Source organism: Aulostomus chinensis, chromosome 11 (genome assembly GCF_037954235.1).
Source record: "Aulostomus chinensis isolate RoL2024-O1b breed Wild chromosome 11, RoL_Achi_v1.0, whole genome shotgun sequence".
Taxonomy (NCBI): Eukaryota; Metazoa; Chordata; class Actinopteri; order Syngnathiformes; family Aulostomidae; genus Aulostomus; species Aulostomus chinensis.
Genome location: NC_141330.1, coordinates 25,902,898 through 25,925,947, shown reverse-complemented (window position 1 = coordinate 25,925,947; position 23,050 = coordinate 25,902,898). Strand labels below are relative to the sequence as shown.

Here is a 23,050-nt window from a genome sequence, read left to right as displayed (position 1 = left end):
ATTTAACTGCTGGAAAATCACAGCAATATATTCTAACGTCTTGTAAAAGCTGGCAGCTCCATCCCTCTCGTGCCTCATAGCAACACCGATATCTGAAATGAATGTCTTGACTCTTGGTGGCAGAACCATTTAATGAGGCAAGAAATCGATGTTGTAAACTTTCCCCACAGAAGTCTGCCTTTCTAGTCTTTTCTAGTTATCAAAGAATGCAAAATAAAAACATGATTTATCTGTTCTTTCTCTTCTTTGTTTCTTTCTCTACTGTAATGCTACTCAAAAAGCACCTACCATCTCTCTCAGAGGTGACAGGCCTCAGCCAGAGCCAAATTAACTTACAGTTAATGTTTCCACACATCCTTCCTCTCCCCATCCGACACCGCTCCACTCAGATGGTGACAATCAGCCAGGTTCTTCTTGCATGGTGGCAACAGTCACGTCAGCGTGTAACTGGAGGTAACTGGAGGTAACTGGAGGTAACTGGGTAACGTGTTCCTCCACCAAGGTGATATGGCATCATCAGATTCCAAAGTGACGCCTCAATCTGAGAATCTGATGGACGGACAGAAACTGTTAACAGTGAAGTGCATACTAGGCGGGTTAGGCAGCTTTTTTATTCTGTACATGCTTATAGAAAGCAGTCCCCCACACTGGAGCGCCGGCCTGATCGCTGCCAGCTCATGGTTATAACATTAGCCTGCGTGTGTGTGATTCATGTGTTGTTGTGATAAGGGGGAGAACGCCGCGTCCCTGCAACCGTCCTGACATTCATATTTCTCAAGTTTGGCACTTACATGTTGAGCAAAATGTTTATGTTGTTACGACCAGAGATTCATGTCATGGGATTGTTGAGTCTGGATGTACATTAAATTTCATCCACGGAATTCCACAGTGAGTCTTCAGAGTTTCCGCACCCCTCCGACCGCTATGATGAGCCTTCAGATCAGCACTCACGGCCGACGGCGATGTTTTCATTTGGTTTGGTTGATGCTGAGTAGTTTACCAGTTCTGTGAGCACTAAAAGGAGTGACCTTTGATCCTTTTTGACTTGACCTCACCGCTGAACCTTGAACAGTCACTTTGATTTAGGCCTCAGGATTCCATCACGGAACGCTTTGGGGAAATGTCACCAGCAGGAGAGCTGATGTTTGTAAGCTGATCGTGACAAAGAGCACGTGAAGAGGAGAGAGCGCTCAGAGTCGCTCCGGCTCTGACCTCGTCATTCCTCACAGGCTCGACCTTTGTGTTTACTTCTCTCGTGACATTAGAGATGTAACGGTGAATATTCATAGCACTCTCCTTATCTCTGCGGAAAGTCAGCGCGCCTCAAGTCTGCATTTTTAATCTTTTGTTTGAGGGGCTGGTTTTCTTGCAGGATTTTTGGAGAAATCGTCTTCAAGTTTAAGGCTGTGCAACAAAATCGATACTGCAGTCCATCGCAAAATATTTTTTTAACACATCTGCATCGATATATTAGTATTGATATGACGTGATAAAACCTTAAACATATGCACTATATTTTTCAATAAGCTTCATTAAGTGGGTTGAGTAAATACTTTGCAAATACCTGTAAACTGGAATGGAAATCTAGAATGCAACAACCTTGATTCTGTCAGTGGATAAATACAGCATCCAGGTATTTTTAGACGACCCAGGTGGTTCACGGCAAGTTGTTATTCAGCTCATTTGAAGTTTTCTGTACATGACAAAGTATCGTAGTGTGGATATCATATCAGAATATATGACTTCCTCTTCCACACCTGACTGGTTGAAGTTAACTGGTGATTGACTGATGCCTCGTCCAATCCCCTGACATTCTCTTGAGCCTTTCCAAAGAGTTTCTACTTCAGACTCCTCAGATGTTTCAGTGAAACAAGCCATCTGACATGCCAGGTTAACCCCAGACAACCTTGAGCTCAAGCGCACAATCGGCTATAAATCGCCATCATCAGTCGGCGAGCTCAGTGGTTTCAGAACCGCCAGTGAGCCGGTGAGACCTGCTGCATGTTCCACCTCACCTGCAGCGTTTGAATGCTAAAGGATATACAGTTTTCCTGTTTTGTGGTTGAGTCTCAACTGCTAACAAAAAAAAAGAAGAAAAAAAAAGAAGCATTTTCAAGTTCACACACTGCGATTTTGACTTTGTTTCCCCTACAAAAACACACAGACACACACACACAAACCCATTGGCATACCCCAGATGTTTTTGATGTGTGTGAAAAGGCAAATGATGGAAAACCTGCCTCCAGAGGGCTGAAATTCATCTAATAACCAGCTGGGTTCATCAGTTCTGTGGCTCTGATTCCTTTAGCAGGGCGTTTGTGCTGGAACAGAGATTTTCCTGCTGTTTCTTGCCCCCTGAGTTATGTAAAGCTGGCTGAGAGAGACGCTGGACATCCACGGCAGTCGTCTGGACACCCAAGTGTCTCTGTCTCACATGGATGGCAGCAGTAGTCGCACAATCTCACACTGTCTGGTTGCTATTTTCGTCTTTTTATGTTTTTGCTTCAGCTTCTGCGTGTTACCAGGAGTGATGAAAGGCCTATCAGCCTGGCTGAACTGTGTTGGCTTAAAGTTCTCTCGAGTTTCTCCTCTCCGTCCTTCAGCCAGCTGCAGTGGAATGAGGTGGGGGTGGGTTCTAGTTCCTTTGACCAGGAACTGGTTCTCACTTGCGTAAAAAGAGAAAGTGATTCAGTCAATGTGTGGAATATTTGTAATGTGATTGAATAACGTCAAAGTCTGAGCGTGCCATGGAGGGTGGGAGGCAGAAGAAGAAGAGTGCATTGTCTTTGGAGGGTTGTTTAGCGAAGGGGGGGGGGGGGGGCTGGAAAGAGAATTCCTGCCAGTCACATTTCATTTCTACGTGATGAGAGGTCCGTGTTGAGCAAAGATTGATGGGTGCAGTTGCTTTTCACAGCTCTCAGAGCATTAAGGCAAACACACACACACACACACACACACACACACACAGACATCCTCTGAAAGTATTTCAGTCTGATTAAAAAGTCCTCTTCAGTCTTGCATGCAGCGACAGACAGAGACGGGAACAATGAGCCGGGTAATTGTGTTTATTCACCCACTGTTCAGATCACTTTGTTGTTGCTATGACTTTTTTCTCTCTCCTGGTGTTTACAGTGCACTTTTTCCTTTTCCCAGAGCACCGCTGCATATTTTCTTTCCTGATCATTTTTTTCCATTGCGTTCTTGAATCGGGTCAGAGTTTGCGTCAGCTCAGGCCTCAGCATGAACGTTGTTATTGATTGGCAATGCCAGACTAGAGTTTTCCTCTCTTCTCTCAGTAGCTGCATGGGCTGCAGCATGAGTGGGAGTGATGCTGGCAGCAGGTTGAGCTGTGTGAGGCTCCTCAGCCGTCCCTCTCATGGTATATCTATGAAAGCAACTGCACTTCCCTTGAACTTTTCCTTGAACCTCAAACAAGCCCAGTTGTCTTCCTCTAACACTAAAAAAGCCTTGGCCTCGCTGATCTAATGACAGTGGAATGACCGGAAAGAACAAACACAAGTAACAAAACAGACTGTCGAACAGCCTTTACAGAAGTTTCGCTCCTTCTCTCTATTATAATCTTGAAAACAGAGCAGCTCCTCTCGCCATGAAGCCTTCAACAGCTTAAATGTCACTCAGGATGTATTTTAAATACTGGGCTGTCACTCATTTTCTCCAGCTTGTGGTTGGATACCACATCCACTCATTGAAATTACTCTGATATGGGAGTGTGTGTGCGTGTGTCGGTATGCCGGGCGGTCTCACGTCATGCTGCAGGGGACGTCATCTGGTGGGGAGACTGACAGGCACTGACACCGGTGTCCTCAGTCCATTGACAGGGACAAACAGGATTCTGACAGTCAAAACAAATTGAAAGTTGGCGCCAAAACCAAGTTTACGCTCATCTGGCTCAGTGTGACATGTGTAACTCCAGTTTACCCAGTGAGAAGTTGCCGTTTTCTGTCCTCCCAAGCTACGCTTTGTTTGTTTTGCATCTGTTGGATCCTGAATTTAATTACTCACCACTTTGGCAGTGGAAGACACGTTTGGTTTGAAGGCAAATTGGAAAAGTTCGTCTATTGTTCTGTGTTTGTCAGTTGAAGCGCTTTTTTGAAGAGTTAAACCGAATTAAAAGGAATCATCTCTATAATTGCAGATCACATTTGTCAGATTTGATTCATTTTCAAATTCTTTTAATTTGGAAAAAAAAAAAAGTTGCTTTGCATTTATAATTGGAAACGTGAAATTTACATCCACTAAAGCCCTTGTTAAGCTGTTTAAATACAGTTTATAAAAGACAGCTGGAAGACATTTGTTGGTATCTGGTGGCACCGTTACAACCACGGTTTGTCTTTTCCTTTCAACTCTTTGTTTGTGACCAAGCGGAGAATAAATGAATCTGTGTTAATGTAATTCTAAAAATTGAGCTCTTGTTACTGGCAGCTACATGTTTTCTTTTCTGTGGAGGCACGTTGGACTTCCCCGTTTTAATGAAATACTAATTCCAATATCCCAGCAGCTGCGCCGCTGTGGTAATTTTGGAGGGAGGGGGGAGTTCTTCCATCATCTGAATGGGTTTCTTTTTCTGTCATAAGCGGAGTTTATCTTGGAAACCTCTCTGATTTGATATTTCACGTATTCAGTATTTTAGTCACAGTTTCAGGCCCGTGTTCACTTGTTCTCAGACCTCGTTACTGCTGACTGAGTGAGTGTGCAGCACGATTTCCACCTGTTAGAAGGACAGAGGATGGCATCTCAGAGGATCTCGACCTGTGTGTGTGTGTGTGTGTGTGAGTGTGTTACTGTTATCCCTCAACATCATAGGCTTGCATAAACCTGAGCTGGAAGTCAGGTGGGTGTGGGTTAACGAGAGGGTCACCGGCCTGACAGAAACGCTCTCCTGGGTCTGATGACAGCTCCAGCTGGCTGACGGCTGAAACGGGGGCAGAGATGGACACGATGTCCTCGCATTACTTACTGGGGAGGAGATGGCGGCAGGATGCTCGATGGGAAGAAGGCGCGCTGGCATACTCCCTGAAGGCAGTGGTGTCTCTCAGGATAACGTGCACTGCAAAAATGCTGCATGGTAGCATTTTAATGGAGACAAATATCCCCCGATGAAATGGCTTCCGAGTCTGCTCTGAAAATGACTAATCTCACATTAGTTTATCAGGAGTTACATCTTGCTTTAGTATTTACAATCTCTCAGAAATGGTTTATCAAGAGAAAATCTTCACGTGACTCGGACAGAAGAGGAATTGTGTTTTACCTGCAGGAGTTGTCTCCATTCCTCCCCAGGTCCAAATACGTTGAAATGAAATGTGCTCATTTCCACGGAGGACACACACCATAAAAACTGGCTTTGGTAGACTTGAAGTTTAATTAGTTGGTGAAATCTCACAGTGAGTGACTGTGACCTCTAACACAGTTTTCCATCTTTTCTCAGTGATTTGTTTCCATTGTGTCAGTTCAGCTTTTATGAGGCTTGCGAACGGAGGGCGTCCAACACTGTGCAGACGAAGGTCATGCCGTTGGAGTGAAGGATGGTGACTGGTGCCGGAGGCTTGTGTGGCTGCGGGGCAACGTTCGGAAGCCGTCCTCCTCATGGGGCTCAGGGTGTGTTTTGGGGTCACAGTGCATAAAGCAGCTTTTCCTCTTGCCAGCCCCCGCAGCCTTTCCACACACTCAGGGGTGGGTTTTGTGCTGGGCTGCAGGTCAGCGGTGATGCTGTTTCAGGCCATCAGGTTGTTTTCTTTACCTTCTCAGTTCTCGCCACATGGGAGCTCCATGCTTTGTGGCGCTCCTCTCATCTAAAACACAAGCCGATGACTATTGAGTTTTGTGATATCATCAGCAGTAGTCTGACACACACACACACACACACACACACACACACACACACACAGCGGATGCAGAACATCATTTTAAGCAGAATAGTGAGGGTTCCTCTGTTCTACAGCTGCTTGGATATTTGGTGAACATCTGTGAGTTGATCAGCTGATCTGAAAATATATTTGAATCACCAAAACCATCCACATGATGAGTCAGCTGTAAAACCTGAACACCACATGCTAAGACGGCCATCAGGCAGGCAAAAGAATTAAAAGAAGTGAAAGTGGCTTGTAAATTGTTAGAAAAAAGATTAAACTCAACGTGTAAGTGGCTGAAGAAGCTAAAAGTAATGAGCAGTTTTGAAAACGTAAGAGTCAAAACAGATTACACGGTTGTACCAGGTGACGTATATACTGTACACTGCAGCTACACGTAAATGATGAAACAAGTCAAGCTCCTGGTGAATTTGTGATGTAGAAGGAGGATGAATGGTTTTTGATAAAAGGATAAATCTTCGAAACAATCGACAAGTTTGGAGAACCACTGCTGCAGCTCAACAGCAGCTGATGTAGACAAGAAGTTATGGGCTGTTTGTGACTTGTAGGTAAATTAATGGCTGCAGGGAGACTTTTCAAATTCAAATCCTAACCATAAACTAGAAATAGGCCCTTGACGAATGGCCCAGAATGACTCCACTCACAATGATCTCACCCCAAATAAATAAAACACATTTCTGTCTCTTTTTCATCTCCCACTCAGGGCCAGGCTGTTGGTGACAGTTCACTCCCAAATAATAAAAAAAGAAAGCTTGTTGCTCTTTTGCAGATCTCTACGTTTGTCTGGATTGTTCTGGTGTGAGTTGCTGGAAGCTGAAGATATTGATGTCTGCCAGGGTGAAATTTGTCTTGTGGTGCTCAAAAAACAAAACAAAAAACAAAAATCTAAAGAGAGCCCCCAACAGCAAAGTCTTCTAGCGTGGTAATTCAAGATAATCCACAGCCCACGTGAGCAGTTTGTTGTTGGCGTGCTTTTCGTTCCGTTCGGTCTGAGTGGATCTTTGCTATCTGACAGCTGGAAAGGTTGGAGAACAGCTTCAGTCCTGGGATCATGAGGCGCTGTAGGAGCACGTCATTAGGAGGTTATGGCAGCCGTTGGGTTCCCTGGGTGTTTTCAGACCTACTCCTACAGCTCTACTCCCGTCTCAGGGTCAAAGTTCGTGGGTTCCTTTAAAAGCAGAGAACTGGAGGAGGAGAAAATCAGTGTTTGTGGTCAGGCTGATGGAGATTAGGAATCACGGCCAGCCTGCCTGTCCGCTTTCATCCATCTCATAAAGTTGTTTTGCACCAGTCATATTGTGGGCTCAGCGTTTCGGTCCCACTGCTGCTTTGTCTCCCAGAATTCCTGGTCATGCACTTTCTGGCAGTGGCTCTCGTCCTCCTGGCTTCAAGAAAACTCCCACAGCGGGCCTCACATGATCCTCTATGTTCAACAAATGTGGAGACAGAGATGCAACTTTGGACACTTTATTATCTTTCATTGTAATTTGTGGTGTTCAGTTGTGTTGAGGTTGTGTTGTGTCTTCTCTGTTCAGGCAGCTTCACTCATTGTGTTCTTAATACACAAAAATTGGATGCATCTCTTTGCTTGTGGACGATGCAGGTGTCCCATGTTCTCACCCATGTTGCTGGAACAGCGCCTGCACTTGCGGCCGTCTTTGCATTCATGGGTGTGTTGATCTCAAATTGAGCTGTGCTGTGTGATGTCAGTGTTCGTCACGCGATCGAAGGCGGTGCGATGTCTTCACGCTCTGCTCAGCGCTCCAGGTTGGTTTAGAGCAGAGCTCAGCTTGTAGATAACGGATAAACAACTGCACTCTGTCTAAATACCTGCAGCGTGGAGACACGATCAGCGCCTTTAAAAGATGATGTGCGAATTTACACCCGCGTAACTTCGTTGACAGTTTAAATTGCTGACTCAGCGGACAGAAGAAGAAGGGGATTTCTTTCGTCATGTGTTTTATTGACGTATTGTCAAGGATTTAATGTGCATACCTGCGGCATCTCTGAAAACACTAAAGGATGAAGGTGACAGGAGAGCTTGGCTAACAATTGCGCACTTCACACTGCAGATTTTAGCGTGTGCAAGTGTGTGCTGCAGATGATGAGATGTGTGGAGTCGTGTTTTCGATCAGCCGTGCACTCTTTCTTTGCCCACTCTCACTCTTTCCCTTCCTTTTGTGCAGAGCATTCGTTCCCATTCTTACAGTTTTCTACAGGTGTGGTTCAGGCCTTTATATTTGTGTTTTGGGGCTTTTGTAAATGAAAAATTCCAAGCTTACTGTGAGCAACACTATTAATAAAGAGCTAAGATGTTCTAGGAATAGACACGGCTGTTGTTGCCATGGGAAATGAAGCTTCTTTGCCTTGGATTTTTTGGTACGACCCGTTTGTGAGGTGTTGTCGATGTTAGCCTACATCAGGAGTTGTGTAGCGTGTTTGCTTGTCGAGATGCCAGAATGGCTTAAAGGCTCAGTCAAGTAGCGACAGCGTTTGAGCTCAGAGCTAATTAATTAAAAATTAGAGCACACTGTTTACCTTCTGCAGAGCAAACATACCGGGCCCTGGGGCTCCCGGGCCGGCTCACCATGTGTGAGCTCCACCGCCATCGAACTGGAGTCATGTGGCATGGCCACAGACACACACACACACACACACACACTGCAGCTAAAAAAAGGTTCCAAAATGTTGAAAGTGTGTTCTTGAGGGAACTTTCTCCCGTCTTGGCAGCGTGAGGGTTCTTTCTGTACTCGAGCTCTTTTACATCTTCCAGTTTTACCTGCCCTCCCGACTGGTAGAATTTCCATGTCAAGTTTGTGTTGTTTCCCACAGCGGTGACTGCTGCTGACAGCCAACTCGGCCTCATCGCTGAGTTATCAAAGCATTTTTATGTGACGCTTTTACATCGGTCCGCCTGCTCACTCTATTACCTTTAGCGGTTTTACTGTTCGCCTCTGCCTTCTGCCTTTGCCTCTGACATGGACAGATTCTGACGAGTGATGTCTTTTTATTGTGGCTGTTACATCAAGGAGATGTTGCCTTCATGCTATAACCAGATGGGTTTGTTGGGATGGAAAGCCTGTTGCCGGACCCCACACACACACACACACACACACACACACACACACACACACACACACACACACACACACAGATGATCTCTCAATCCTGGGATTGTCCCACAGTAGAGGACACTGGTGCTTGAAAGTAGGAAAAGGCGTAATAGCAGTGGGATGAATGAAATTTCTGGAGCCTCAAGGGTCCAAAGCAAACTCCCTGCAGACGCCGTGGGCTCAGGGCTTAACAATAAAATCCCAAGTGCCATCAGTATTTAATAAAGTCTTGGTAAAAAAAAAAGAAATAGCAGCTTAATTTGAAACAGTCTCTGAGGCAGAGCTTACGTGTGTTTTTCCTTCAAATCCAAGAAGCTTTTTTTTAAAGTGCAAAGTTTTCATAAATTTTTTCGTAGTTTCTGCCAATAGCATTTGACTGACACTTTCTATAAATATGCTATAGGTCTGGATTAATTTGCGGTACTTATGAACTTAATTTGCTCTGTCTGTCGTTCTGTGTTCCAGAGGCCTGTTCATTACCATTCATGACCGCGGCCACATTGCTTCACTGCTCCAGAACTGGCCAGAGAAAGGCGTCAAGGTAAATCATACCTCTCAAACCCTCAGATGAGTATTTGATTATGTTGTCGGAGCACTGACACGTACAAATTCAGTCCAGAGAGGTTTTGTTTTTCACCGACTCTGGTGGAAGGGTGGGACAGGACCAGAGAGAGAACCCATCGAACTTTAGGCCACATCTGATATTTTTGACATTTGTCAAGGCAGAAGTATGAGCTCTACACATTCCCTCCTGTCCCCTCCTCTTTTGTTTGAATTATTTTTGCCATGCGATTCTTTTAACAAGGTCATAAAAAAAATTACTGGTTCCCCTTTTCTTCAAAATGAGTGAGCATTCTATCAATTTTTGACAAAAAAAACAAATCTGGTCTGATTGAATTACGCAGCTGTGCTTCGCTGCATGTTGATGTCTGTGTGCTAACATGCCGATTGTGACCATAAAACTATCAGCAGGTCTAACCAATGCCGGGGTCACATCTTGAAGGACTTTGGTATCGTCCTGATTGGGCAAATTTGAACGATCATAGTTGGATGGATGTTTAGACATTTCAGTCCGGACCAACGTGCACTTTGCTGCTTCTTGGTAACTGAGCTAGTTTTAGGCCCCGCCCACTTAGAGGTTACATCATTCATACTGCCGTTGAATGTTGGGACTCTGTCTGCCCTGCTGAAGGCCATGTTTGGCTGAAACATCTTGCTTTTATGTCTGTGTTTTTAATGATCTGAATGTGAACAAACCAAGCAATAAAGGCTGTTAAGCTTTTGTAACCAGAGGAGCCTTCATGCTTTTCCCCCTGATTGAAATATTTGATGGCCTGTTGGGCTTGTACACAACTGTTGTGTTTCAGTGGGTATTCATGTGACTGACATTCCTGCGGTGCGATTGATGCAAACCGTTTTATGCTACGACCACAACAGCAGGAATACTCAGCATCCCTGTCACACACAGGGATGGGCTGGCCACTGGGAAATTCAGGACATTTCCCAAATGGCCGAACCCTCCCCGGGCCGGATCGATCGGCTGTCGGGAGGTTTTTGTTTTTTGTTTTTTTAATGCCGATATAATTTCCAGCTAGCTAGGTAGCACTAGCAGCCTACATAATTTCGCAAAGCAAGCAACAAGCAACGTGTGGCGAGCTGTCAGGCGCGCGGCCGAAGACAGGCGCCTGACAGTTTTTTGGCCGCGCGCCTGGAGGGCCTACCCAGATATTTTTTGGTCCCAGCACGTCCCTGGTCACACAGCCGATGTCAGAGGTGCCATTGTTTCTTGTTAGGGCTTTTCTCCCAGCTGACAAATACCCTGGAAAGGCCTTTTAGGTAAAGGAGCTGTTAAGTCATTGTTAATAATGTTTAAGTAACTGTTAAGTATTACCAGTGTTTACCCTGAAGGTGAAACACTTTAGAGCAGAATGCCCTGTATGATGTCTCAGCATTCTCTGTGGTGGTCTGCAGATGCAGGTCCATATTTGTTCTCATCGCTCTGAGGCGCTCCTTTAATCTTATATGTGTGAGTCTCAGTCCTGTCATGTGCAGAAGGACAAAGGCAGCAGGCATCCCTAGCATGACAAGTATACCTGCAGCCCGAGCCACCTGTTCACCGCTGTCAGCAAGGACATTCACCTCAGCGGGGCTCCCTTCCTGTCATGGTCAGGGTGGGCATTGTTAACTCACCCCACAGACCTCCATTTTGATATATCATGGCAAACTTGTGCCACTGATAACCTTTGGCTGCCTAAATGTCACATATCAACATAGTCATCAAGTGCTGACCATGAGAAAAGCTGTAAATGGTGTCATGGCGTGTGCGTGTAACGAACCTCCGTAAAGCTGTCAGACTGGGGCGGGAAGGAGGCTGTAAATGTTTTTGCCAGAGAATTCTGCGTCCCACTGATCAGGGGAAAGAGAAAGAACTCCGAACGCGTCGTTCATGATTGATTCGGTATCTGTTGTGGTGCCAAACCTGAGCAACTTAATTATTTATTGCTGAAAAAGTGAGTGAGAAGTATGAAGGAGGACCTGGCCAACACTGAGGAAAAAGATCCTGGTTAGTAGGTGTTGTTTTGGGAAGGCCTGGGTTTATGACACACTGAGGCAGAGGCTGCTGCCGTATTACTTTTAAACATGTGCCGATATACTAATTCCTATAATTTCATCTAACGAACAAGTAGATAAGTAAATAAGAAGCAGTAACAGCTGTGTTGATTGACAGGCTGTGTGTGTGACGGACGGTGAGAGGATCCTGGGCCTGGGAGACCTGGGCTGTTATGGCATGGGTATCCCAGTGGGCAAGCTGGCCCTCTACACGGCCTGTGGAGGGATGCCCCCCCAGCAGTGCCTGCCCGTCATGCTGGACGTTGGTACAGACAATGAGGTAAGAGTAGACGTCTAAATATATGTGGCAAATTATTTATAGAACAAAGCATCTGTTTGTCAGTAGTAGAAGGACAGTTTTAGCAGCACACCCATTTCCAAACCATGCACACAATATAATGTCAACATTTTTCAACCCTGCATAACTGTAGTGGGATGTTTAGCTGCTGAATGGTAAAAAAAATACCAGATTTTGAGTCCAGATCAGTTGTTTTTTGTGAGTTTCACAAGTTTAAATCAATGTTTTTATAACTTGAGCCAAGTGTTTCGGGTTCCTAAACCCCAGCCAGGTCCTAAGTTTGCACTGACACACCATGTTGTCATTTTTCAAGACTGAATTTGGTTTCAACAAGCTGTGAAGTTTATGAATTTTGTGTCCTGATAGTGAATGTTCACACTAATATCCTGTACCTGATCTCTATGTGGAGCTGAGTCATCCCTGCTGTGCTCAGAGAACCCAGGCTTGGGGGATGTGGTGGAAATGTTTCTTCATTTTGTCTCATCAAGAGGCCACTTTAATTCATCTTTTCTGTTAAAGACACTCAAACCGACTCTAAGAACTTATCTGCTTTGCAAGAAGAGTAAAACCTTTCACTTTTGTGTATAGTTTTTGTTTCAGTAATGGGTTGCTTATCGGGCCTGAACAGAGCCCAGCTTACTGTTTCACCCTATTGACAGTCTTTGGCTGGCTAAGGTAACTTTTATGACTCTTAGTGTCAAAACCTGGCTCAAGCAAACTAGCACACATGATAAGCCAGCATGATGTTAAGGTCTTGAGCCAAGAAAAATCTAATCTGACACTTGACAACCAGGGAACACCCTTCACGTTGGTGAGGTAAGCAGCTCCATCGCTGAATGCCAGCTGGGAAAGCACCTCTCTCTCCAGCCAGTCTGTGAGGGAACCATGATGCCCACCTACAGTTCCTGTTTTCTATAGCAACGTCTCAGAAAGATGATCCAAACTGTGGGCAGGGCAGCACGTGTGTCTTTAGCCCTAAACAGGCTAAGAATAGTCTGTGTGCACGTCTATATATACACAACCCTCTGTGTACTGTATCCATGTCGTGTCAGCCAAGGGTGTGGCAGCCTCAGATGCCTCTGTGCCCGACACAGCTGAGCTAAGCCTGTCAGAGGCTGTCCTTTAGTTTCCAAGCTAGTCTTCAGATGACTCAGCCCCTGGAGTTCAGCTCCAATCCCAGAAACGTGTCAACAGACGTTTCTGAGCCTGGATGAGATTGCAGAGGAAATAGATTTTTCTGAGAATATGGAAAAGAAGTTCGACTGGATGGAGACCAAACGTAAGGAGACCCCCATGTAGACGAGTGCATCCTCTATGGCTACGCACTGACAGCACTTATACACACTGTCTCAAAGTTCACGGGGTCACAGCAGACAGACATGCCTGACTGTATAAACAACAGCAACACTGCACTCTTCCCAGAAAGCTTTTGGACTTCTTCCTCAACTGGTATTTCTTAAGCGTTTTAAGTTTTATGTTTGAAATAGTCTGGTTTAAGGTGAAAATACTCTCTGCAGTGATGCAGCTTTGACTCTCTGGCCCAATCAGCACTTTTAGACATTTATGGACATCACAACACAACTTTAACAGGCTGCATAGAGTCTTCAGTCTGCAGCCCTTTGTACCTGCAGCCAACTGTGTGTGTGTGTGTGTGTGTGTGTGTGTGTGTGTGTGTGTGTGTGTGTGTGTGTGTGTTTGGGCGTGTGTGTAAGCATGTGTGCATGTTATCAAGAGCTCACGGCGCTGCAACTGCAGCAGCAGCAGCAGCAGCAGCAGCAGCAGCAGCAGCAGCAGCAGCAGCAGCAGCAGCAGCAGCAGCAGCAGCAGCAGCAGCACTGTTGACTGAAACTTTAACTTCAAATACGCAGGGATGATGAACAGTGAAACTTGAACTCAAAGTCTTAGCATACGGATTAATCAAGCAAGGTGGAATGTGTTAACTGGGAGTAGCTAACTGGTGTATTTATTTGTGTTTTTCACCCCTTCGCACTTTTCACCACAATAATAGCGTAGCGTAAAAATGTGAAAGGTGGTCTGGGATTGGATTGGATTGAACCTTCATGTGTTTTTTTTGCATGAGAAAAAAAACTTTTTGGGATGGACTTAATGCGAGGTTAGAGAAGCAGCTCTCATTCAACCTTGTACTCGATTAGCAGGCTCTAACTCTGTATTCAACTAACGAAATTCAGAATGACTTTGTTTGTCTCCAGTTTTCAGACCAACAAGTTGATTTATCAACATGGTGAATTCAAGTATTCCTTAAATATTAAGTAAAACACACACATTCACTGCAAGCTCAAAATTGACTGACCTCCATGTTTCTAGAACTCTAAAGCGATAAGCCACATGAGAGGGGCTGTGACGTGTGTGTGTGTGTGTGTGTGTGTGTGTGTGTGTGTGTGTGTGTGTGTGCATGCCTGTGTGTGAGATGGCTTCATGTCAGAGGCCCACTACTCTGAGGGTGAAGGAATGATGGGGCAGATGGGAATGAGGCTATGAGGTAGTTGTTGAAGTAGCTGAAGATCATTATTAAAATTACTGCTATTATGGGATTATATTTGTCCTTGAGTGGATGGGGTGGGGGGTGCATGCAGGCAGACCCCTCGACCGAGACAGACTTTCCTCTTCAGATAAATCATAGTTCCAGGCTACTACTGTATTGGGTGCTTAAGCAACTGCATCATTAGTACTTGATGATGTTTACTGATAAATAACATCAGAAATTATTGGCTCATCGAAGGTTGCAGTAAGTCATTTCCGCCAGTAGGGGTTAAGCGTTTGGGCAGGATCACGACGGTTGTCTTCATTAATCATCATAATTTAAAATAAAACTGACATCAGTTTACTTGTATTTATTCCTGCTTTGTTGTATCATTCTGAAAAAAACAGCCATGCGCTTCGTCAGCGAAGGTAACACTTACCTGCTAACTTAGATTCGGTGAGTCCACTAACCATTCAGGTACTTCCGCTGTCGTTATGTGACGAATTTAATTGTTGGGCTGTTTTTCTACAGACCACAGACCTCATTAAACACCACAATAGTGAATGCTGAAGTGTTCAATGAGGCTACAAACGTGACCACAACGACAGCATAAGAAGCACAGAGCTGGTTGTGGTGCTTAAAGTTGTGCGTAAGTCCAAAATCAAACGGAAAAAATCCCACTGTCTTTGGTGGAGGGAACCCAGGTTGACCTCCAACACTACGTCAGCACTGCAGCGCTCTGTAAGGTGCCATGTGTAACAACCTGAATGCTGTCGGCAGGAGTCTAGCGCCTCACATAAAGCTGAATTTAATTTTGCGGAACTTTAATAACAGATGTCATTTTGTAAAAAGCTACAATTTGACAGTGAAAATAAAGCTTCTGTGTGTCTCGCAGGCATGAAGTGCCGAGCCAAGCACAGGGACGAATCCCATGTGAGCGACAGGGGACAATTTAGCCCGACTAATGTTGAAGATCTGGGACGGAACGAGAACTAAAGTCAAGTGTTCAGTCAGAGAGGTCAGACCAATGGAATCTCTGTCATGGGGACCCAGGTTACTGACAGTACAGCTCCGTCTAGTTCACCTGCTGGTTGGTTACGGTTTCTTATAGCTGGACAATGTCTCAGCACTCCTGCAGCCATTTTCTTCTGTCCCCTTGCATGCAATTGCATCATTTGGTAAAATTTCCACCGAAATCTTTCTGGTATCACTCCACTTCACTGTGGGGATCAAATGAACGTGTTTTGCTTGCTTTGGTTCAAGTTTAATTCTGGCCACCTAGCTACTGTCTGTTACTGGCCATTAACCGCCTGCCAGGAAATGAGTTGTCAACTTTAAATAAATATTGCTTTAAATATTTTGAGCTGTTCTGGGACAAGGCAAGGCTTGACCCTGCCATGGTAAGGTGGTGCTGCCTTCCCCTTCGCTCTCTGTAATTATCCATTCTCAAGCAACTGTCCCATTGAGGCATGAACGCTGCTCCTCAGCCTTTGGGATCGAAATATCCTGGATGGCTGCAGCAGCATCTATCAACTAAATTCTATCATGCTGGGAAACTCGATGTACAGTATGTTGAGACGCGATGTCAGGCATGTCAAAGATCTGATGAAATATGGAGCCAGCGGCAAAGTCTGCAATCAATTTATATTTATCAATGCCAGATGCTATTGACTTCCAGAAAATTCTACACAGTCTCTCGCTTTCTTTGTCACACACAGACACACACACACAGACACACACACACACACACACACACACACACACACACACACAGGGACCTCAGCTCTTAATTTCCTCACCTCACTGCTGCATCCCTTTCTTTCTTCAAAAAACTATGGGGCAAAGGTTGAAGGTCACTGTGGCTCCTGCTTCATCTCCTTTCCAGCTGTGTTAGTCCTCCTTTGAAGAGAGGGTGTTAATTTGGGTTGGGGTGTGGGGGGGTGTACTGACCTTTGCTGGCCCCTGGATAGGATATTTACATTCTGCACCTTCCTTCTTCCACCTGTAGGGAGCAGGGAACTGACGCAAGTCTAGATAGTCTACGTGCTGGTTGTACAGCAGGGCTGTGGTCTCTAAAGAATGGTTCATTATTACAACCAGATAATGAGAATGACGATGACCTCCCAACACATTTGAAAGTCATTGACTTTCCTTGAAATGTGATATCGTTTGCAACAGGGTGATGGTTTGCTGCACATGGAGCCGTGTCAGTGGGATCACACACATTATTCACATTATAGCAGAGGTCCAACACGGACACAGATGTTTTTGTAAATAATCTCTTCATATTTCCTTTTCACAGATTCCACAGTCCAGCTCATGCCTTCAGTTTGTCTGTGTACACAATTCATACGTTGACGTTTACAATTTAGACATCATACTTTTCTCATTAACTGGTTTGATTACTGCTGTAAAGTGAGCTGCAGAGTTCAGTATAGGATGGGAAACACTCTCCTCCTCACTGCAGGTTCCCACCACTCGCCTATCAAAGTATCAGTGAGTGAAAAGTAACCCTTTGCATAGAAATAAGAAATGCTTCACCTGTGTCACCTGTAGCCATAAAAACCCTTAAATCACATGTTTTAAATTTTACACATCAAGAAAATGTAGTAGTCATCTTCTGTGTCTGATAAGTGACCCATATGATGTCATAAGGGTTAATCAGCTTCAGCAGAGAGACTAAAATCATCATTGTCCACTTATCCGGGTCCTGGTCGTGGGGGCAGCAGCCTCATCAAGGACGCCCAGATTATCATCTCCCCAGTCACGTCCACCAGCTCTTCTGGGGGGAATCCTGAGGTGTTCCCTGGCCAACCGAGAGATATAATCCCTCCAGCGTGTCTCGGGCCCTGAGGACTCCTCCTGGTTGGATATGCCCAGAAAACCTCCTGAGGGAGGCGTCCAGGAGGCATCCTCACCAGGTGCCCGAACCACCTCAACTGACTCCTCTCGACATGGAGGAGCAGCAGCTCTACTCTGAGTCCCTCCTGAATGACTGAGCTTCTCACCCTGTCTCTAAGGGAGAGCCCAGCCGCCCTGTGGAGGAAACTCATTTTGGCCGCTTGTATTCGCGATTCTTTCGGTCATTACCCAGAGCTCTTGACCATAGGTGAGGGTTGGAACGTAGATTGACCGGTAAATCAATAGCTTTGCCTTTTGGCTAAGCCCCCTCTTCACCACAATGGACTGGTTTCATGCCCGCATCACTGCGGAGGCTGCCCCAATCCACCTGCCATTCTCTTGCCCTCGCTAGTGAACAAGATCCCAAGATACTTAAACTCCTCCACCTGAGGATGGACCTTCCCCCAACCCTGAGTGAGCAGGCCACCCTTTTCCAGCTGAGGACCATGACCTTATCCTATATTCTCATCCCAGCCGCTTCACATTCGGCTGCAAACTGTCCCAGCAACAGCTGGAGGTTGTGGTTTGATAGAGCTAAGAGGACCACATCGTCTGCAAAAAGCAGAGACGACATCCTCCTGCCACCAAACTCGACTCCCTCCACCACCCGGCTGTGCCTAGAAATTCTGTCCATCAAATTCATGAACAGAGCCGGTGACAAAGGACAGCCTTGGCGGAGTCCAACCTTCGCTGGGAACAAGTCCGACTTACTGTTGTTAACGCGAAGCAAACTCTTACTCCTTCGGCAGAGAGACTGAACGGCCCTTTGTAAGGGGCCATCCACCCCATACTCCTGGAGTCCCCCTCCACAGGGTGCTCCTGGGAACACGGTCTAATCCATAAAGCACATGTGCACTGGTTGGGCAAACTCCCATGTCCCTTCCACCACCCTAGCGAGGGTAAAGAGCTGATCCACGGCTGGGATGAAAACCACATTGCTCCCGCCCGAGTTTTTGCCTCAGCAGTTGCCACTGCCGCACACCGCTTGACCCGTTGGTACCAGTCGGCTGCCTCTGGAGACCCAGAGACCAGACTAAAATATAAGGAGTAAAATAAACTTTGCACAGGTTTTAACAGCTTGTTTTTTTGTCCATCACAGTCTAATAAATTTATTTTGGCCTCAATGATGAAATATTCCTATGCACCAGTTTGTTCTTACACATTATTGGATTGTTTTGCCCCAAGTCTAGTCCCCCAGACAAGGAGCATAGCCTGAAGGCTTCTTGTCACTGCAGACATCTATTTTGTATATTTTTGTAAATGTGTTTGTCACTGTTCCGCCATGTTTTCCTCCAGGTGCTTCTGCAGGATCCTCTCTACATCGGGCTGAGGCACAGGAGAGTGCGAGGCCAGGCGTACGATGACCTGCTGGATGAATTTATGAAGGCTGTGGCAGACAGGTATGTTCATATCCGCCTGGTTTTGCCCACTTCCTTTACGCCATCTGCTGCTCTACTTGCTTCTACAGGGACTTCTTAAAAGAAAACTTGTTAAGCAGTTTAGCACAGGCATGCATGCCATGCGTGATGCAGCCAAGTCTTGTGGGATTAAGGGTTCTGGATTTTACAGTAAGTCAACCGCGTTTCAGATTTACTGTTTGGAATGCTCAATAAAAGTGTTACACGGTCATTTCAGATTATTGAAAAGTGACTGGGATATTGTTAACTATCAGAGCTCTTGATCTTCTTGGCTTGAATGGGTGAAGAACTATTCTAAACCACTGGTGGAATCTTGACTCCCAGCAGGATCAAGCATCTGACTTGCAAATAAGTTCACTCTGGTTTTCAAGGGTTGTAATGTCGAGCTCCTCCGTCTGCTCTAAACAGGATGTTTAGGAATGACACCCTCTATATAGTTTGGGTAAGAGAGACGCTTGCAGCGAAAGTATCTGCTGATATATTCCAGAGAAAAGAGGAGGTGTTATTTAGATGTGTGATGCTACATGCTAAGTGCAGAAATGTGTGATTCCGACATGCGTTATTTTGTCCTGTGAGATATGGAATGCATCTTTCTGGCCTTCAGGCATTGAATCCCTTCCACCTTGACTTGTGTGCATGGTGAGATGTTACTGTATCTCAGCATCTCTCTCTGTGCCATACAGCCACCCCCCCCCCCCCCCCCACACACACACACACACACACACGGGCTTGGTTAAGCCTCGTGCTAACCCAGAGAGCCCAGAGTCCAGAGGGAGAACCTTGGGTCTGGGCTCCCTCCAGCTGGCAACAGGAAGCCATGACTCTAATAACCGGGTGGCTTCTCAACTACAGGGAGCAGCAGAGCTCTTTTCCCCAATGGAGCCGGATTGGCGGAAAATGAATAATTATGGGCTCCGAGATTGAATGAATGATTACAGCTCTATGGTCTTTTAAGTAATATTCAATTTTAGGTTTCTAAGAAACTAAAGCTCCATGAGCTCAAATAATCCAGATTTTCTCATCATCAATCAACACAAGTCAGGGTGCATTTTTAATCCATCATTTAAAAATACTCATTGGTTAGTGATGCAACTGTGTTTGATTTGGGTCCAGCCCCCATGCTCCAATAAAGGGTAGCCAATTATCTCACAATATCCAGATACCCGATTCCAGTCGTAGTAAAACCTAATGTACTTTTGTTACTGTGTTGAAATTTCTCTGTAAACTTGACAGTAGAAAGATGCACTGCTAACAGATGAGCAGCACAAGTAAAAGCACGCCGCTAACACCGAGGTGGAGCTTTCTAGTTGCGGTTAAAGCTCGGCTTGTCTGGAGTATAATGAACCCATTTAACCTGCTGTACATCTGATCCAGGGTGAGACTTGCAACACATACGGAAAGTGTAATTTCACAGATTTTGTTGTAGAATTTTCCTGCATGGTCTGCGATTTAAACCAGTAACATTCCAGTGACAAGCCCACTTCTTTAACATTTAGGCTCCAGTTTGCTGTAAAAAAAAAAAAAGAGAGAGAGAGAGGAGCTTTTAAAACATTATGTTCTACTGATGTGCATAAAAATCAATTTGTGGTTGTATCGAGGGTTCTGTGCCCACATCTCATGGAAAGAGTTTTGTTGCCATGAGGTTTGCAGGCAACCAGCAGCATCTAATCACCATTTCTGACTTTTATCTTGAGAGAAGCAGTTGTTGTGATAGTCACAAGTAACATCCACCTCCTCGTCTACAGGGAAAGATCAGTAAAGATGATCTCAAATTAGGGATGCACCAATTTATCAGCCACATCTCGCTGAGATTTGACCCGGACTGATGCCTCTGGATGGTGTTTGCTGCTGTGACAGAGCGATGCACTGAAGGTTGTTTTAAGAAATGTGAAAAGTTGAATTTGTGCTCATTCAGATATTGATGTTCTCTCATAAACCAAAATATTACTTTAAACTTTGATCTTGACCCAGAGACTGGCACATCCATACTTTAAACACCAAACTATCCATGTAGGCATTATTAGGTGTGGATTTACATTTTCTTCATCAACAAATCCAATAAAAATGCTAAATGGTTCCTCTCGCACAACTTTCTGACTTCCTGTCAGTCCATTCATTCTACTGAAGACTTATTGAGCTCTGTAGGTTTTAGCAAATATATAAATAATACTGGCGACTCTTGTAAGCTGCGTATTAATATTCATTCAGTGCACAGCTCAGTATTTATGGCAGCAGGTGCTGAATGTGGCTCTGTCTCAAAGTAAACTACAGAGACCATGTGACGCTTTGAAAAAAATACATGCCAGGTCGTGCAGCGCCCGGGTTAATATGAGCAATATCAGGCTTTAGGTACAAAAACAACACTAGTTAGCGCTGTTTGAGGTGGTGGTGGTTTCACTGCTGGTAATAAGAATGGGAAAGAACATTGTCAAGTGTTCAACCAAAATGCAGTACTTGGACAGCTGGGATTGATGGAATCCATGAAACTTTCAACGCCGTGTCAGAATGTCAGAACTAATGGACGTACAGTGACTGTCAGAAAAGGAGGTGTTCTCGTTTACAATGATGATTGAAAAGACATTTTGAACTTTTGGCCCTGAGAGGAAAAGAAACAGACCTGAATAGACGGATGAAACAACAGAAAAGAAGGGAAAGAATGCAGAATGTGTCTCAGTCTTTAATGACAACTCTGGGATTTGAGAAATCATGTGTGCTGAGAGATGCTGGCCCTCAGAGAGTGAGAGGGGGCTGGGGATTTATTAAGGCCTTAGCCCCGAAGCCCCGTGGGGATGGCGGTTAAAAGACAGCGTGTGTATGTGTGTGTGTGTGTGTGTGTGTGTGTGTGTGTGTGTGTGTGTGCCCGTGTGTGCGCGCGTGTGCATACACCAGCACACAGGTTTGACAGCTGTGTTTGGACAGAGCACCCTTGTCTGTGACCTTCCCCCCGGCTCACCCTGGGACCTCATGAATGCGCTTGTACTAAAACTCATTTCACTCCTTCTCTGGTTCTCGTCTCCCCCCCGGCTCTGGAAGTATATGACATCCACGACTTCCTACGAACTGGAGATTCAGATTTCATCCAGCCTCTGATGTCTGATTACGTCTCTTGAAGGGCCGTGACTGGCGAACTTCCTCATCCTACAGATGGGATCAGATGGAACACCAAATGTCTGAGTGATTCAACACGTGGGAGGGTGCCTGTCATTGCACCTCTCACACTCCTTCATTCCATCAAACAGGTGTCTGAATGCTAAAGACTTCTGCAGTGTTACGGTAGCGTCTCTCCGAACGTTCCAACATCCCAGTGGCAGGAAGCTGACTGCACGTCTGGTTCCTTACTGTTTCCAGAGGTGTGTAGAGGGAATATGAATCCATCAAAAAAAGAAAAAAACTGCTGTCACACAATGAACACAATTTAACTTTTATTAACCTTAATTATTAATCATTTAAGTATGAAACTGATACCATTGCAGAAATTAAATAGTTAATTTAGTGTAAGAGGTGGAAACTTTTGCTGTTGTTATTGTTGTTTCGGCCTGTAATGATGTAGATGATGTAGAGCCTAAAATCACAGCATTCAGTGATATTATTTTCTACGCTGATGATTTCATCCTGTTCATCATCAGCTGTGCTGCAGTCCAGGACCTCAGCAGGTCACTGTTTGCTTTTGATGAATCCCAGACATCCTGCATTTATTGAAATGTTCTAAATCTCCTATTTCGATCACTGAAAGTCAGTTTGTGCTGTATTTCTCTGCTGTCAGTGAAACTGTTGGTCAACATGATAAAATCTGAAGGATGTGGTTTTATAATCTCATGCTGATCCAAACTCGTGGGAGGGGTATCGACTCAAGACTGGCTGGAATCTATTTCCTTCACAAATGTAGTTTGAAGGGTTCGCTGACGTCTTAGAGGTTCCCTGCTTTCTCAGATCTTAAATTATAACATTTTTCTATATCGTGTCAAAAATGAAAAGCCCATGAAAAGTACAGACATCTGCAGCGGCTGACGAGAGCGAGCCGACTGCTGAGTGCTCAGCTCGCTGTCAGTACGTGATGCGTTAGCTCATCGCACAAGCTAACATTAGCTTCATTGAGATGAACAAGAAAACTTTATTTCCAGCTCATCAACATCTCATGCTCTGGAGGTATCAACTGCAGTGATTCTGTCGTCTCAGCTGCAACAAAACACTCCAGTATGTTTTACGTTTTGGTTTTTGTGTGGTGTGGTTTTGACTAAAGCAGCTTATTAGGAGACTTTGCCTCCTGCTGTGTCTCCCCACCCGTGACAGCCGTGGGCTGGGGGATTATGGTGCCAGCTTCTCTGTCCCATTCTCGCTAA

At 45.2% G+C, this 23,050-nt stretch overlaps 1 protein-coding gene across 1 annotated transcript in view; it reads left to right on the top strand.

Moving 5' to 3' along the window:
* Positions 1-23,050, top strand: part of me1 (malic enzyme 1, NADP(+)-dependent, cytosolic) — a 78,124-nt gene that overhangs the window by 47,012 nt on the left and 8,062 nt on the right. The window contains exons 4-6 of the mRNA XM_086219208.1: positions 9,467-9,542; positions 11,730-11,891; positions 18,589-18,692. Coding sequence (XP_086075334.1) covers positions 9,467-9,542; positions 11,730-11,891; positions 18,589-18,692 — 342 coding nt within the window. The remainder of the gene's footprint in view (positions 1-9,466; positions 9,543-11,729; positions 11,892-18,588; positions 18,693-23,050) is intronic.